This window comes from Syngnathus scovelli, chromosome 4, assembly GCF_024217435.2.
Source record: "Syngnathus scovelli strain Florida chromosome 4, RoL_Ssco_1.2, whole genome shotgun sequence".
NCBI lineage: Eukaryota > Metazoa > Chordata > Actinopteri > Syngnathiformes > Syngnathidae > Syngnathus > Syngnathus scovelli.
Window position 1 is genome coordinate 14,715,921 of NC_090850.1, and position 12,927 is coordinate 14,728,847.

At 41.7% G+C, this 12,927-nt stretch overlaps 2 protein-coding genes across 3 annotated transcripts; both read left to right on the forward strand.

The window, feature by feature from the left end:
• On the forward strand, window positions 1–8,071 carry znf280d (zinc finger protein 280D). 2 transcript variants are annotated; one of them, XM_049717178.2, is made up of 19 exons: window positions 1–245; window positions 1,512–1,639; window positions 1,855–2,129; window positions 2,223–2,319; window positions 2,914–3,138; window positions 3,223–3,291; window positions 3,448–3,554; window positions 3,632–3,819; window positions 4,421–4,578; window positions 4,656–4,756; window positions 4,824–4,970; window positions 5,279–5,413; window positions 5,488–5,852; window positions 5,939–6,007; window positions 6,337–6,452; window positions 6,530–6,551; window positions 6,638–6,791; window positions 7,228–7,317; window positions 7,430–8,071. In XM_049717178.2, exons 2-19 carry the CDS (start codon window positions 1,519–1,521, stop codon window positions 7,664–7,666), a joined length of 2,676 nt encoding a protein of 891 aa, XP_049573135.1. In that variant the 5' UTR covers window positions 1–245; window positions 1,512–1,518; the 3' UTR covers window positions 7,667–8,071. The 2 variants fall into 2 exon arrangements, with proteins under 2 accessions (XP_049573135.1, XP_049573136.1); XM_049717179.2 differs by lacking the exon at window positions 7,228–7,317 and having other exon boundaries at window positions 20–245.
• A 782-nt stretch (window positions 8,072–8,853) lies between these two features.
• mns1 (meiosis-specific nuclear structural 1) lies at window positions 8,854–12,874 on the forward strand. Its single transcript, XM_049717180.2, has 11 exons — window positions 8,854–8,965; window positions 9,053–9,122; window positions 9,669–9,878; window positions 10,173–10,300; window positions 10,583–10,685; window positions 10,776–11,005; window positions 11,158–11,374; window positions 11,464–11,571; window positions 11,724–11,981; window positions 12,108–12,233; window positions 12,403–12,874. The coding sequence occupies exons 2-11, from the start codon at window positions 9,120–9,122 to the stop codon at window positions 12,505–12,507; spliced, it is 1,488 nt and encodes a 495-aa protein (XP_049573137.1). The 5' UTR covers window positions 8,854–8,965; window positions 9,053–9,119; the 3' UTR covers window positions 12,508–12,874.
• Window positions 12,875–12,927: the final 53 nt, after the last annotated feature.

Here is a 12,927-nt window from a genome sequence, read left to right on the forward strand (position 1 = left end):
TTCCATTTATCCTTCGAGTTTTTTTTTTTTTTTTCAGGGGGCGCTAGTACATCCTGCTCTTCCCAAGGAACACGCCATGATTGGTCCAGAGGCGCATCGAGTGTTTCCGCCGCGCTCGGCTCTCACACAGGGCACCATTTCCACTGCTGGTTAAAAAAAAAGTAGGCAGGATCTGTAAACCAACGTCCACATCCAATTACCAAAGCGACGCTGGTGATTCATCATTTGAATTGGCTGGTAGAGAGGTAAGCAGAAAGCTCTCTCGGTGCTCCATGAAAACATTCTCTGCACGATGCAGTTTATTCCAGCATCCATGTATCAGACAATGACAACAAGCTAATGCTAGCTAAAGGTTCTCCTGCGACGAGCACAACAAGCAATGCGGGCTGAATGATTGAATTAATGCACCAAAGTCGTGGAATTGTTGTAAATTGTTGTACCACAAATTGTTGGGGGGGGAAAGGCAGTGTAAAAAAAAAAAACCAACACACCACCCTACTAGCAAGTTAGCATTACTTGCTGCAGTAGAACTTGACGCTAACATTTTATAAATGCTTACTCGTGCACGTGTTTTCTTTAATTCTTGTGTTTTAAGATGCATTTGAAAAAAATGTTCACTCGGGCTGTATTGTCAACTAAAATAATCCCATGCCGTGTGTTGTCTTTAAATCCCAAATTTGTGTTTACATTATCACGGTATGTCGTTTATTTTGTGTATGGCAATGTACCACATTTATACCGACACATATTTCTCATCAAATAAAATTAGTGACCAGTTATTTTATTTTATTGAAACAATTTACTTGCAATGTGGTTACGACCACCCCGCACCCGTCGTCAATTCCGCCGCCATCTTGGACGGAAGCTTTGTGCGGATACATGAACAGATCGTTGAAACATTTTACATGTATCAATAGTCGAAATATTTCAACAAGTTGTTTTCTTGTTCGCCGCCCTCTAAATTACATAGTTTATTGTTGTTTGCGGCTCTATTTCAGTGCTTTAGGTTGTGATTTGGGTGGATTAAGATTGTCTTGCCAAAGGACGTTTTGCCAATGGACCTTTTTCTAGTGTTTGTAATACAACAGCCATGAAACAATGATTAAAACTTGAGTTCGTGTTTACTTCATCATACCATTTCATAATATTCGTAAACATCATGCAGGGTCCTACCAAGAGGCAGAAAACGATCCGTTACTTCTGATTTTGAAGTGAAACCGATGGCAAAACTCATGTTTTGGGTCACACCTCCAGATATACCTAAAGCTGGCCTTACACCTAAAGATTTTCACAGTCCCTGAATAAGAACACAAAGAGCGGCACGGATGGAGGGAATGAGGCCCAGCATGATGGGGAAAATATGCATTGTTGGGGGGTTGGGTGGGGGGGTGCTTCAAACTATGACTACGATGCGGCCTGTGACAAAAATGAGTTTGACACCCGTACAAGTCTACAATGCCACTTGAAATGCATTGTGTACGTGTGGGTCGTAAATGCGGTTTGTATTGTAGGTCCAAAATGTCTGAACTCTTTATGGAGTGTGAGGAAGAAGAGCTGGAGCCCTGGCAGAAAGCAGCTCCTGAGGTGTTGATTCAGGATGCCGACGATGATGATGAGCCCATTTTTGTTGGAGTAGTTTGTATGTACATTTTTTTTTTATTATTATGAGAATTACTGTTTGCACATATTTTCATGACAGTGATACCATTTTGATGCAGTCCAGCACTTGACCTGTTTGGTCATGTAGAGATTTCCTAATTGATATTGCAATATATTTGTCCTAAGCAATTACTTTGGTTGTTGCACCTAATATCAGATGTCCATATGTGATCCTGTTTTAAACCTGTTTTCCAGCAAAAGAAGAAAAAGTGGTTCAATCTGTCTTTCCACCTCCTCTCAAAGTCAATGTGAAGAAGCAAGTGGTCAATTCTGCGCCATTTCCAGTTCCTGCCCCTGCCCCTGCTCCGGCTCCTGCTCCAACTCTTGCTCCGGCTCCTGCTCTAGCTCCTGCGCCAGCCCTCGCCTCCTCTTCTATAATGTTACCTCTGAAAATAGCTGGAAATGCCATCAGTACTCCTACAGCCAGTTTCACGACACTGACTCCACAGCCCGTTATTGTTAATGATCAGGTATTGTCATTTAAACCATTTTACTTTCTTTTTTTCCTCTTCCATGTGACTTGAGTAAATGATATGCTACATATTGATGTGTTTTAATCCAAGGGCTTCATCGTGACCTCACAGTTAACCAGCAACAACAACCTCATTGCCACTCTTGGGAATCAGTATCCTCCTGGGACCAAATTTGCCATTGTACCAGGTAACGTTGAGTTGCATGTCATCAGAAATACTAAATGTTCTTGTTGAGTAAAAACTGTGTTCCAGGTTTGGCAGAACACCAGAGATAAGCTCAACAGCCATTGTCTCCACTCTGAGATGCTGTGGGGGTGTCTGTTAAAATATGTTGAAACCACAGCCTGCTCAACTGTATGGCTTGTCTAGCTTCTTTCTTATGCCAACACAAAACTTCACTTTTGGCTGCACAAATATGACCGTTTATAGACTCTAACATGGGGCTTTTCCATACAACAATAACAAGGCACTAATGCTAAAGCAAACATATAAACGTGAAATCCCTGTCCACATGCTGGCTGTCATGTTGGAGTTTTTTTTTTTTTATGTTAAAATTAGTTATCTTAAAATTAGGTGAACTGAAATGGTGAAAAATGCTATACTGCCGCTTAAAAATTGTGTTACTATTTCGTTTTCAATCTTTATTCAACAGTTGCATTCAAATAGGCACCAAGCAACAGATCTCTGAATTCACTTTGTAGTGCATTTAATATTAAAAAAGGAGATGGTGTGAATCTTTTGTTATGGTTTTGAAGGCACTTTTGTATGTTCTGTATTCCAGCCACTCAGCCGCAGCAGCTTATCCAGCGGGTCACCCCAGTAACAACTGCGATACCCGGCGTTGTCCACCGGCCTCACGTGCAGCAGATCCGAAACAACGTGGTGACGTTGGCTAACGTGCAGAACCCCACTGTTTATACGGCCAAACCGCAGCTGCTACAAGTCAGCCAGGCCACCACGCTGCAGACCATTACCTTGCCTGTCCAAGCGAACAGCTTAAGCAAAGGTGTGCTCTTAAAAGGCATCGCGCATATTTGAGAACACGTGAATCAGTCTGGTTTTTCTTGTCCTGTTTTTGGGTGCCTCACAGAGACAATGAGGCGGGTGTTGCCAGCTCAGCAAATTGAAACTCCTGCGAAAAAAATCAAATTAGATGTCGGTAAGTAGTAAGTTTTATAACTTTTATTGCCAGCTAAAATTAACCTCTGCTATATTGTGTATTTTGCAATAAAGGTTTGCATAATCCTGACGACTAACAAAAATATATTGTTGAAATGCTTGCTCAAGTTATTCCTATGCTTTGGTGTACCTTTAGGCCAAGCAAACGTGAACAAACCAGTGGCAAATGGTGACATAAAGAAAAAATGCCCCAATTGTAAAGAAGAATTTCTTCAGCAGGAGGCATTGAATCATCATATGACTGTATGTATGTGTATTTTGTTAGCTAGTGTTTCATTTTGTTACCTTGTGGATTTTCATGTCTAAATCTCTTGTTTCAGAGTTGCCAGGCTAAAGTGGAAGTTAGCGCACCGCTATCCGATAACGTTATCACGCATAAACGCATCATGCTGGTGTCAGAATTCTACTATGGCAGATTTGAGGGGGATCCTCTCAAGGAATCTGTGCAGAAGAGCAGTATCACTTTCAAGTGTCAAAGCTGCTTCAAAGTTCTCAAGAGCAACATCAGGTATGTTCATAATCAACATGGAATCTTGAGACTTGCGTTGATTCTAAGCAAAATGTTTCTGCGCCTCACTCTGTGCTTTGTTTTCTTGAATGGACTGTAGATGAGGATTAAAAACATGTAGCAGTTTAAAATACAAAATGTCGCACAGACTAGTAGACTCTTAACCCCCATGAGCCGAAGGCTGAAAAATGAGCAGCGAATGAATCATTCCGTTGATTAATTGCATTGGAAATGCTTTTAAAAAAGCTCTCTGTAAGCAGTTTTTAATGGAGCACATGTGTACCCCACTTGCCCTCTCGCTGCAGGAGTCAAAGGTCACCCACACAAGAGATTTCAGTAGGGGAGCTGAAGTAGCAGAAAGCGCAGTCTGAACAATGGGCCTCACTTCATCGGGCACTCGTGGCACATAGTTGGGGATGCCTCTATTGCCACTGCATCATTAGGCAGAACAACAAAATTGTTTAATTAATCAGATTTATTCAACCATTTTCATTCATTTCCGCGAGAGCCATTTTGAGATTCTACCACCCTCTATAGACTTTATTCTGACCCAACTGCTTCCCAGAGTCAAGTGATTAGTGTGTCTATCCATCTGTTCCAGGTTTATGAACCACATGAAGCACCACCTAGAGCTGGAGAAGCAGAACAACGAGTCATGGGAGAGCCACACAACTTGCCAGCATTGCTACCGTCAGTACATGACTCCATTCCAGCTGCAGTGCCACATCGAGAGCGCGCACAGCCCCATAGAGTCGTCCAGTATGTTACATTGAGGCCTCCAGCTCTGCTGCATCAGCTCGAGTTTCACTTTTTAACTATTATGTCCTTCTTTTTAGCAAATTGCAAGATATGTGAGCTGGCGTTCGAGTCAGAGCAAGTGCTCTTGGAGCACATGAAAGATAACCACAAGCCCGGGGAGATGCCCTACGTCTGCCAGGTCTGCTGCCACAAAACATGTTGCAAATCTCAATGCAGATCAAATCACAGCTTTCTCTTCCGTACAGGTGTGCAATTACAGATCTTCCTTTTTCTCGGACTTGGAGACACATTTCCGAAGTGTCCACGTGAACACAAAAGACCTGCTGTGTCCTTTTTGTCTGAGGATTCTGAGAAATAGCCAGAGTTACATGCATCACTTCATGAAACATCAGGTAAGATGCTGCCTTCCAATGATGCTTTCAAATAAAGCAATGGAGTATTTCAGAATGTGACCTACGACAATAGTCGAGGGCTGTGTATCCCATCCTTCATTGAACCATGGCGCACATTTTACATTTCAAAAGTAATTTGTTTACATTCTGACATGAGTGATGTCCTGATTCTATTTATTTGCACCAGAGACTCGAGTCACTTCATTTGCTGTTCAAAATACGACAGTAATTTAACAAAACGTTTCGGAAGAAAGTTGAGCAACAATGATCAACGGTTTACATTGCGTACAATTTGTTTTGGGTTTCAGAAAAAAGGCATCCATCGCTGTGGAAAATGTCGACTGAATTTCCTCACCCACAAAGACCGAATGGAGCACAGGACTCAAGTCCACAAGACTTTTAGAAAGCCTTCAGTTCTGGAGGGCCTGCCCGCTGGCACAAAGGTGTGACCGCCGTCCCCGTCCGCTCTGGAAAAGTGTCCCCCTTACATTCATTTTCTCTTGTTTTACTTCCGCAGGTGACTATTCGAGCTTCCCTGAGTGGCAAAATGGTCGGCATGGCAAATTCAGCGGATCGATCCTCTTTTATTTTATCGTCCGAAACGTTAAGCAGCAGTCCAAAAATCAAACCTCATGTCGGTTTGGTCAAAACCAAACGAATCACTTACGAAGCTGGAAAAATCAGGACAATTCAGAAGAAAAAAGAGAACGCCGCTATCAATTGCTCATTTCCAAATTTCAGTACGAATGGAAGTTGCCACACCTGCATCGAGTGCAACAACAAAATCGACGACTTCTCTTCCCACTTCCTGTTGTCGTCTGATTGTGGCGCGTGCAATTACCGGACAAGTTGCAAAGTTGCCATTGGAAATCACATGATAAGGTTACTTTTCTAACCATTATTTTAGGCAGTTTGTTCCAGTGTGTGTGGGTTAATAATAAGTGTTGTCTTTTTTGCTCTTTGTCCAGATTTCATAGCACAATCAACAAGAGCAGGTTTTCCAAAGTTGATCAAAGGAAACAGTCATCTGCCGTAAAGTAGGTTTCCTAATTTGAATTGACACTCTTTATTGCTTTCTTATGTACTCAGTGGATGTTTATAGTCAGCTGGATTCCAACCAAATAATAGCGGCAAAGTCAGTGCTCTGCTCGACATGTTTCCCTTCCACCTTCCGTTGAGTTCTACTGGTGATTTTAAAAATAGATGTAAAAGACTAGAAAAAAACGTTGTTCTGCAACACTGTCCTAAAACAAAATAGCCTGAGGTTTTTTTTTTTTTTTTTAGGTGAGTTAAAATGCTCTAACACGGTTGGCAATGAATGATTTAATGTTGTTTCACATCTGATGCATTGACACTTTTCCTTTAGATTAACGCTGGTGTGTCTCAACTGCGACATCCTGGTGGATGCATCGGGCGGTGATGTGATGAGCAAACATTTAAATGACAGACCAAATCATGTATGCAAAGTCATTGAGGAGAAAGGTGAGTTTTTCAGATTGGTACGTCACGTTTTGTGTTGTTGCACTTCTCTTAAAAGTCTTCTATTTTTAACCCAACAGTCATCCAAGGCGAAGCTGGCGTGTGAGTAGGAAACACGACAGTTCAAATTCAATATTTGTGCCGGGATGAAAATAGGTCTAAATATTTGTTGTTGTTTTTTACTCAAGCCAGGACTACAGTGATGCCGTCCGACTGAAAAGGAAGGAGCTACTCCCCAAACTGAAGGAAACTCGACCAGGGGGGAATATTGTCTGCCTGAGACAGGACAAACTGTTAATCCAAAACCAAAGCATCACAGAAACGTCAGATGACTCTTTGAAGGTATCTACTGATATTTACTGTCAAACTAATCACAACAAAAATGTTTACACGCATTGTATATTTACGTTCATCTTCATTAAAAAATACATCGCCAGTACTAATGCTCATGTCAATGGAAAATCCTATTGACATGCTAGAGATACATTAGCATCAATTTGGCAGCAATATTCCTTCAAATAACAAATATTAAAGACATAGACAGTATAACAACGCTCAAAGGCACTTTTTCTTCTGAAGCTGTAAAAAAATTTCAACATTTTTCTTCCACCCCTCATATTGTATGCTCTTCGGGTTGGCAGACGATGGATCAAAATTTTTCTTAGGTGCTCACAACATATTTTGCCCCCAAATTTCTTTTATGTGCCTGTAATTGTCGCACAATGAATTGGTGATGAGGTTTTATTGAACGTCAGATTATCATTTTTTTTGCCTTCAGGTATTGGTCGCTGAAATCGGCAGCCTTCACAACTATTCTATACCTGGAAATAAGGCTGGTGTCAGTACTGGAACGTCACTAAAAATAATCGTTAGTTGCAGCCTTACTCACCTCATTTGTAGCCTCCACACTCAAGCCAACATGGTCATTGTTTTATTGATAGTGACACTAAATGATGGATTTTTTTTTTTTTTTTTCACAGCCAATCCCCGTTTTGAAATCCTCACAGACAGAAACAACCTCAGAACCTGTACAAATCAAGAAGATAGAACACTTACCTCACACGAGTGTTGAACAACTTCAATCTTTGCCCGTGTTGCCAGCAGTTGCTGAAGATTCTGTCAGCGGAAACGTGACACAGTTTGTCTCCTCAGCTGCTGAAGATTCTCCGAGCGAAAACGTCATGGAGGACCGTTTCCCTGATTCGATCCCTGATTGAGCAACAAACGGCGGAACGAACAATGCCAATCACTATGAACGTTTTTCATGGTTCTCACACCTTTCAGGTGTTCCCCATAGAAAATTATTTCAGTCTTTGTCATCTATTTAAACATAAATCACTCAAAAGGTCCAGCCATGTATGAAATGAAAATGGGTGCTGTTAACCTCTTATGGGTACATTTGGAAATATCATTAGTTCCCGTTGTTAAGCTGCGCGATGATCCACCCGGCGCACCTTTTTGTGTACAGAACACTTGTATTTAATATGTAAATGTCTTTACTACAATACTTTGGATGTCATGTACCAAGATGGGCCATTTGTTTTATTTTAATTGCATTTGACCTGAAAAACATAAAAAATAAATGTCTATAAAATAGGCCACGAGAAGGCACTATATTTGAAGCCGAATCATTCATGACCCGACATTAAGGCCGATATCGAGTGACGAATGATTGCAACACTTTGTAAAAGTAGTGGAAGGTAGGTTATTTTATTTTATTTTTTTTTTGCCAGCAGCTGCAAAAACATCTATGACTAACAAACTGTTGAACATTCTTTGCAAACGTTAACAAACCCTGAAGAAAAATCAGCATTTGCTGTCTTCACACTTGGAATCTTCGCTGCTTCATGAAATGCTGATTTAAGATCTTAACATTGACCATATAATTCTATACTTTGGACATGAACCAAAAAAGTTACAGATGCTGAATTTATACATTGGTTTTGGTTCTTTTCCACATTCCAAGAAAAAGTTTAACTCAAATCTGAAGTTAAAATATATTTTAAAAAATGTAGCTGAAGAAGCATGATAAATCTGATGCACAACTGTTCTCATAGAATGTATTAGTTAAAGTACTGTTTTCTTGATAGTATGGTTGTCTAAACTAGTGTGTGACATAACTACTAGTAGGCCCACGTAGTAGTAGTGTGAGGTATAGCCAGTACATGCATTTTAAACTAGATATAAAATAAATGCTCAGACTGCTTCCATGGGGCAGGTATTAAACGAAGCCACGCCCACAGCTACAATAATGAAAAAGCCTTGGTTACAAACTAAAATGAATTTTAGTTAAATTTTAGTAATAAAAATTTATACGTGCAATATTTTGACACCATTATTGAATGTAATTTGGAGGGCTGGTTGTTTCAACGCGTAATTCTATCTACTTGCGGACAGTCCGGAGTTACCGGATGTGACGCAATAACTAACCAGCGGTTCCCATGGAAACATCGTCAAACATTTGCATAAACGTCGTCGAAACGCTTCAAACGAGTTGAAAGCTTTACTCCGACACGGTACTAGCTCAGTTGAAAAGAAAGGCTGCATAACATGAATCGCGGTTGACGCTGCTTTTTCCATGAACTCGTTTTGTTGTTTTTAAGACTTCTCGAAGCAAAGGCGGCACGTGCCAAGGGACTGGAACTGAACACTGCATAAAGGACGTCAAAGATGGTATGCACTTTGTCCTCACTTATCTAGGCATAGTACTAGTTCTAGTTGGACAACAATATGTTACTAGTGAGGCAAAATTACTATTATTTCAAGACATTTGTTACTACTAATGTGCTGTACTAGTACACGTAATTGTCAAAGGCTTTTTGATTGGTTTGTTATGTTTTTGCACCACTAGTAACAGTAGGTCCAACTTACAGGCGTCTATCATGCACAAGAGTCCTTCACAATGTTCAATTGTATTTTGGCCTCACTTGTACGATGTAGTTGTGTCACTAGTGTGCCAAAGCTGTCTCAGGAGTGTGCAAAAATGTTCATAAAATAGTAGAAAACGCTGTGCAACTAGTATTGTCTTCTTAGTAAGAGATTCATATCGTACTAGTGCTAATTTTTTCCTTTAATATGCATTCAACCAATACTAGAAAATACTGCACACCACATTTGGCGAGCCTCCTGGACCTTAAAAGTAAAACCAAAAGGGCCCCCTTTCATAAATACTCCAAGGCTTTCCATAAGCGTGCTTGTTGTCTTTTCTGCTTTGTCAAGAGTCGTCACCTGTGCCGCAGTCAGCAGTATCGGATGGTGGCGCAACGGCGCGCCCTCGAAGAGCAGAAGCATGTGGAGGCCCTGCGAATAGACCGTGACCGGAAAATGGTGGCGGCTATACAGGAGGAGGACAATGTGGACAAGAAAAGGTTCTTAAGGCAGGTGCAGGAGGAACAGAAAGAAAGAGAGATGGAGAACATCATGTTGAAGGTGTGTTTTCTCTGTGCTGAATCACTCCATCTATTTGTCTTGACCGTCTCTGGAGAGACAATTCAGAGATTTCATATAGATAAAATAGCATCCATTTTCCAGATTTATTTCACTGATAGTTGAGCAGGGTGTGGTTGTAATAAAATAATCATTTGAATTTGGCCGGGGTCTCAACAAAACTCTTTGTTGCGTGTTAAATTACAAGATGTTGTATTTTCACTTTAGAGGGACTTTTAAAGCTACCAACCCCTCTGGGTGATCACCTCTCACTGCCACTCCCTAACCAACTTGCAGGCCCACACCGAGAAAATGTTGAGGGAGAAAAAATATCTCCAAGACGAGAAGCTGGCTAAAGAGCTGTCCCGCATCAACAATGAAAAGCTGAGAGATGACAAGATCAGGCAGCATATTAGAGAGAACAGGTACTACACTACTCACCAAAACTCAAGACGTGAATGCCGTCATCAGAGTTTGCAAATATTTCATTTTTTGTTCAATCTCTCTTTTTTGGGGGGAAGAGAGTACGTCTCTTTTCAATTTAATGGTTTTATTAGAAACTATGGTACTTGGGCACCCTCTAGTGGAATGCGAAGTAATGGCTGCCCAAATGCATTCTCTGACTTTATTCTTGCAAAATTACAAATTTGTGTTCTTATATTTTGAGCTTCTCTTTTTGTTGCTCATTTTGAATCGTTTCTTCTCAGCATTGAGCTCAGAGAATTAGAGTCCAAGTTGAAGTTGGCCTACGTGAGCAAGGAGCAGGTGGCGCAGATGGCAGAGCATGAAGCTATGAAGTTAGAGACAATGGTGACGTCCTCGTCTGCACCTCTTGAACGGTATCTCCCCCAAAACAAATGGTTACCCCCTGTACTGTCCCTGTCTCCTCTCTGGCCTTAGCGTGAAGAGGCGGAGATAGACGACAAGATCAAGATCCTGTACGACAAGGCGACCGTGCAAGAGGAGGAGCAGGAGCAGAAGAAACAAGAGGAACAGCTCCGCTACCAGCACGAGCTCAACCTGCAGCTTGTCGAGCGAGAGCAAAAGAGACAAGCGGCCTACGACGACTTCCTCAAGGAGAAGTTCATGGTGGATGAGATTGTGCGAAAGATTTATGAAGAGGATCAGATGTGAGTTTGGATGGTCACGTTTAGAGCTATCAAATCCGGGTTCGGAATGTAAAAACGCTGTACCGTGTTTCGACTCTTGGGGGCGCAAAAAACATTTTTAACTTGCCCTTTAAGACAAATCAACACACTGATAAAATGGTTCTGTGTCGAAGGGAGCTCCAGAAGAAGCTGGAGAGGGTGCACGCCACCCAGAAGCACATCAAGGACTTCCAGGTGCAGCGGATCGAGTGGCAGCGTTTGGAGAAAGAAAGGATGGAGGAAGAGAACCGACGCATCAGGGAGTTTGCAAAAAGGCAGCAGAAGACGCAGCAGGCCTGGATGGACAAGATCAAAGCACGAGAAGATGCAATACAGGCCCTCAGAGACACGGTCAATAGAATGTCAAGATATTCTCTTTTTTCTTTTTTTTAAACGTGTCACTAGCTCTCACTCGACAAACTGTCCCTGCTTTTATCCAGCTCGCAGAGAAGATGGCTAATGAGAATGCACAGCGTGACGAGATGGAGAGAATTCGCCAGGAGCTTTATCTCGAGGAACAAGAAGAAGCCTACAGGAAGAAAGAGATTGTAAGAGTATTTCCCATGCTTTTTTTTTTCTCTACAGTTTGGAGCGATCATCGAAGTGATGATACTTGGCGTAGTACTGAAGGGAAGTGTGGCATGAATGCAGCGAACTTTTAGCTCAAAACCTCACATGGAAATATTTCCCCGTCTTCCAGGACGACATGGAGAAGAACATCAGGCTGAGGCTGACGTTGCAGAGGACCTGCCAGGAGCAGATGGCCATGAAGGAGATGCGTCGGCAGGCGGAGAAAGAAGAAGAGGAAATTTTCCGGAAAACCATCATGGACAAGTTTGCAGAAGACGACCGCATCGAGCAAATGAACGCCCAAAAGCGGCGCATGAAGATGATGGAGCACAAACGCGAAGCGGATAAGCTGCTGGAAGACAGACGACGGCAGCAGGAGATCGACAAGGTACCCGCTAATTCTTCTGCGAGTGCGCTGAGCATTTTAGTTTCCGGACATTAAGATGGAGATCAACTACTTATTGCTCACTCACTTTTGCATTAATTTCCCCTTCTGACTCTTTCTCGCTCGTAGGATATGAAGGCTCGAGAGGAGGCAATTGAGCAAGAGAGAGTGGCCATCTGCAGGCAGATTATCGAAGAGGAGAGGGTCAAGCTTCTCCAACGACACGCAACAAAACTTCTCGGACACCTACCTAAGGTAAACCACCCGTTTTTTTTTGGTCTTGCCCCCCCACAGCACCCTTAACACCCTTAGCGCCATTAGCGCAAGCGAGCTCATTATGAAACACTCGTTATGAAACACTTACACTGCAATATTATACACATATCTCATTTGGGCAAGCAAATGTCCCTCTGCCTTTTTTCAGGGTTTACTTCGTGAGGATGACCTGAAGCACTTTGATGAAGAATTTCAGAAAAAATTTCAGACACGTCAAGCAGAGAACGCGGAAGACCATGGTGGAGATGATTGAGTCGTTTTCAAGTCTTTTTTTTTTTTTTCCTTTTTTAAATCCATTTTAACTTTAACCGCAAACAATCCTATGGACTGAATGTGATCCCGCTTTCACGGTGCATCACATGCATGATATCTAACATGAGAAGTGCTAATGACAAGGTCAACGTATTTACAAACAGTTATACTGTGCACACTGATTATTGCATTGTTGAATGAATAGTATTCAGTGTCAAAAACAAGTGGAATTGTTTAATGGCAGTTTTTTTATATACAGCTCTTACACTGGATCTCAGTAGATGGTATACGTGTATATTTCAAAGATGAATATTTTTCTTGCTGCAAAGTAACAGTAAAATCCAAACAAAATTGGTCTCCTATCTCAACTGATGTGCAAGATGCCAATGGCCAATTTTGATCTTAGGCCTTATCAACAAAG

Excerpts from the sequence above, each read along its gene's own strand:
- znf280d (XM_049717178.2), top strand. The coding sequence starts at position 1,519 with ATGTCTGAACTCTTTATGGAGTGTGAGGAAGAAGAGCTGGAGCCCTGG. Across the intron at positions 6,008-6,336 it reads AAACAGTCATCTGCCGTAAA|ATTAACGCTGGTGTGTCTCA; the intron begins GTAGGTTTCCTA and ends CTTTTCCTTTAG. Across the intron at positions 7,318-7,429 it reads GAACGTCACTAAAAATAATC|CCAATCCCCGTTTTGAAATC; the intron begins GTTAGTTGCAGC and ends TTTTTTTCACAG.
- mns1 (XM_049717180.2), top strand. Across the intron at positions 10,301-10,582 it reads CAGCATATTAGAGAGAACAG|CATTGAGCTCAGAGAATTAG; the intron begins GTACTACACTAC and ends GTTTCTTCTCAG. Across the intron at positions 10,686-10,775 it reads CTATGAAGTTAGAGACAATG|CGTGAAGAGGCGGAGATAGA; the intron begins GTGACGTCCTCG and ends CTCTGGCCTTAG.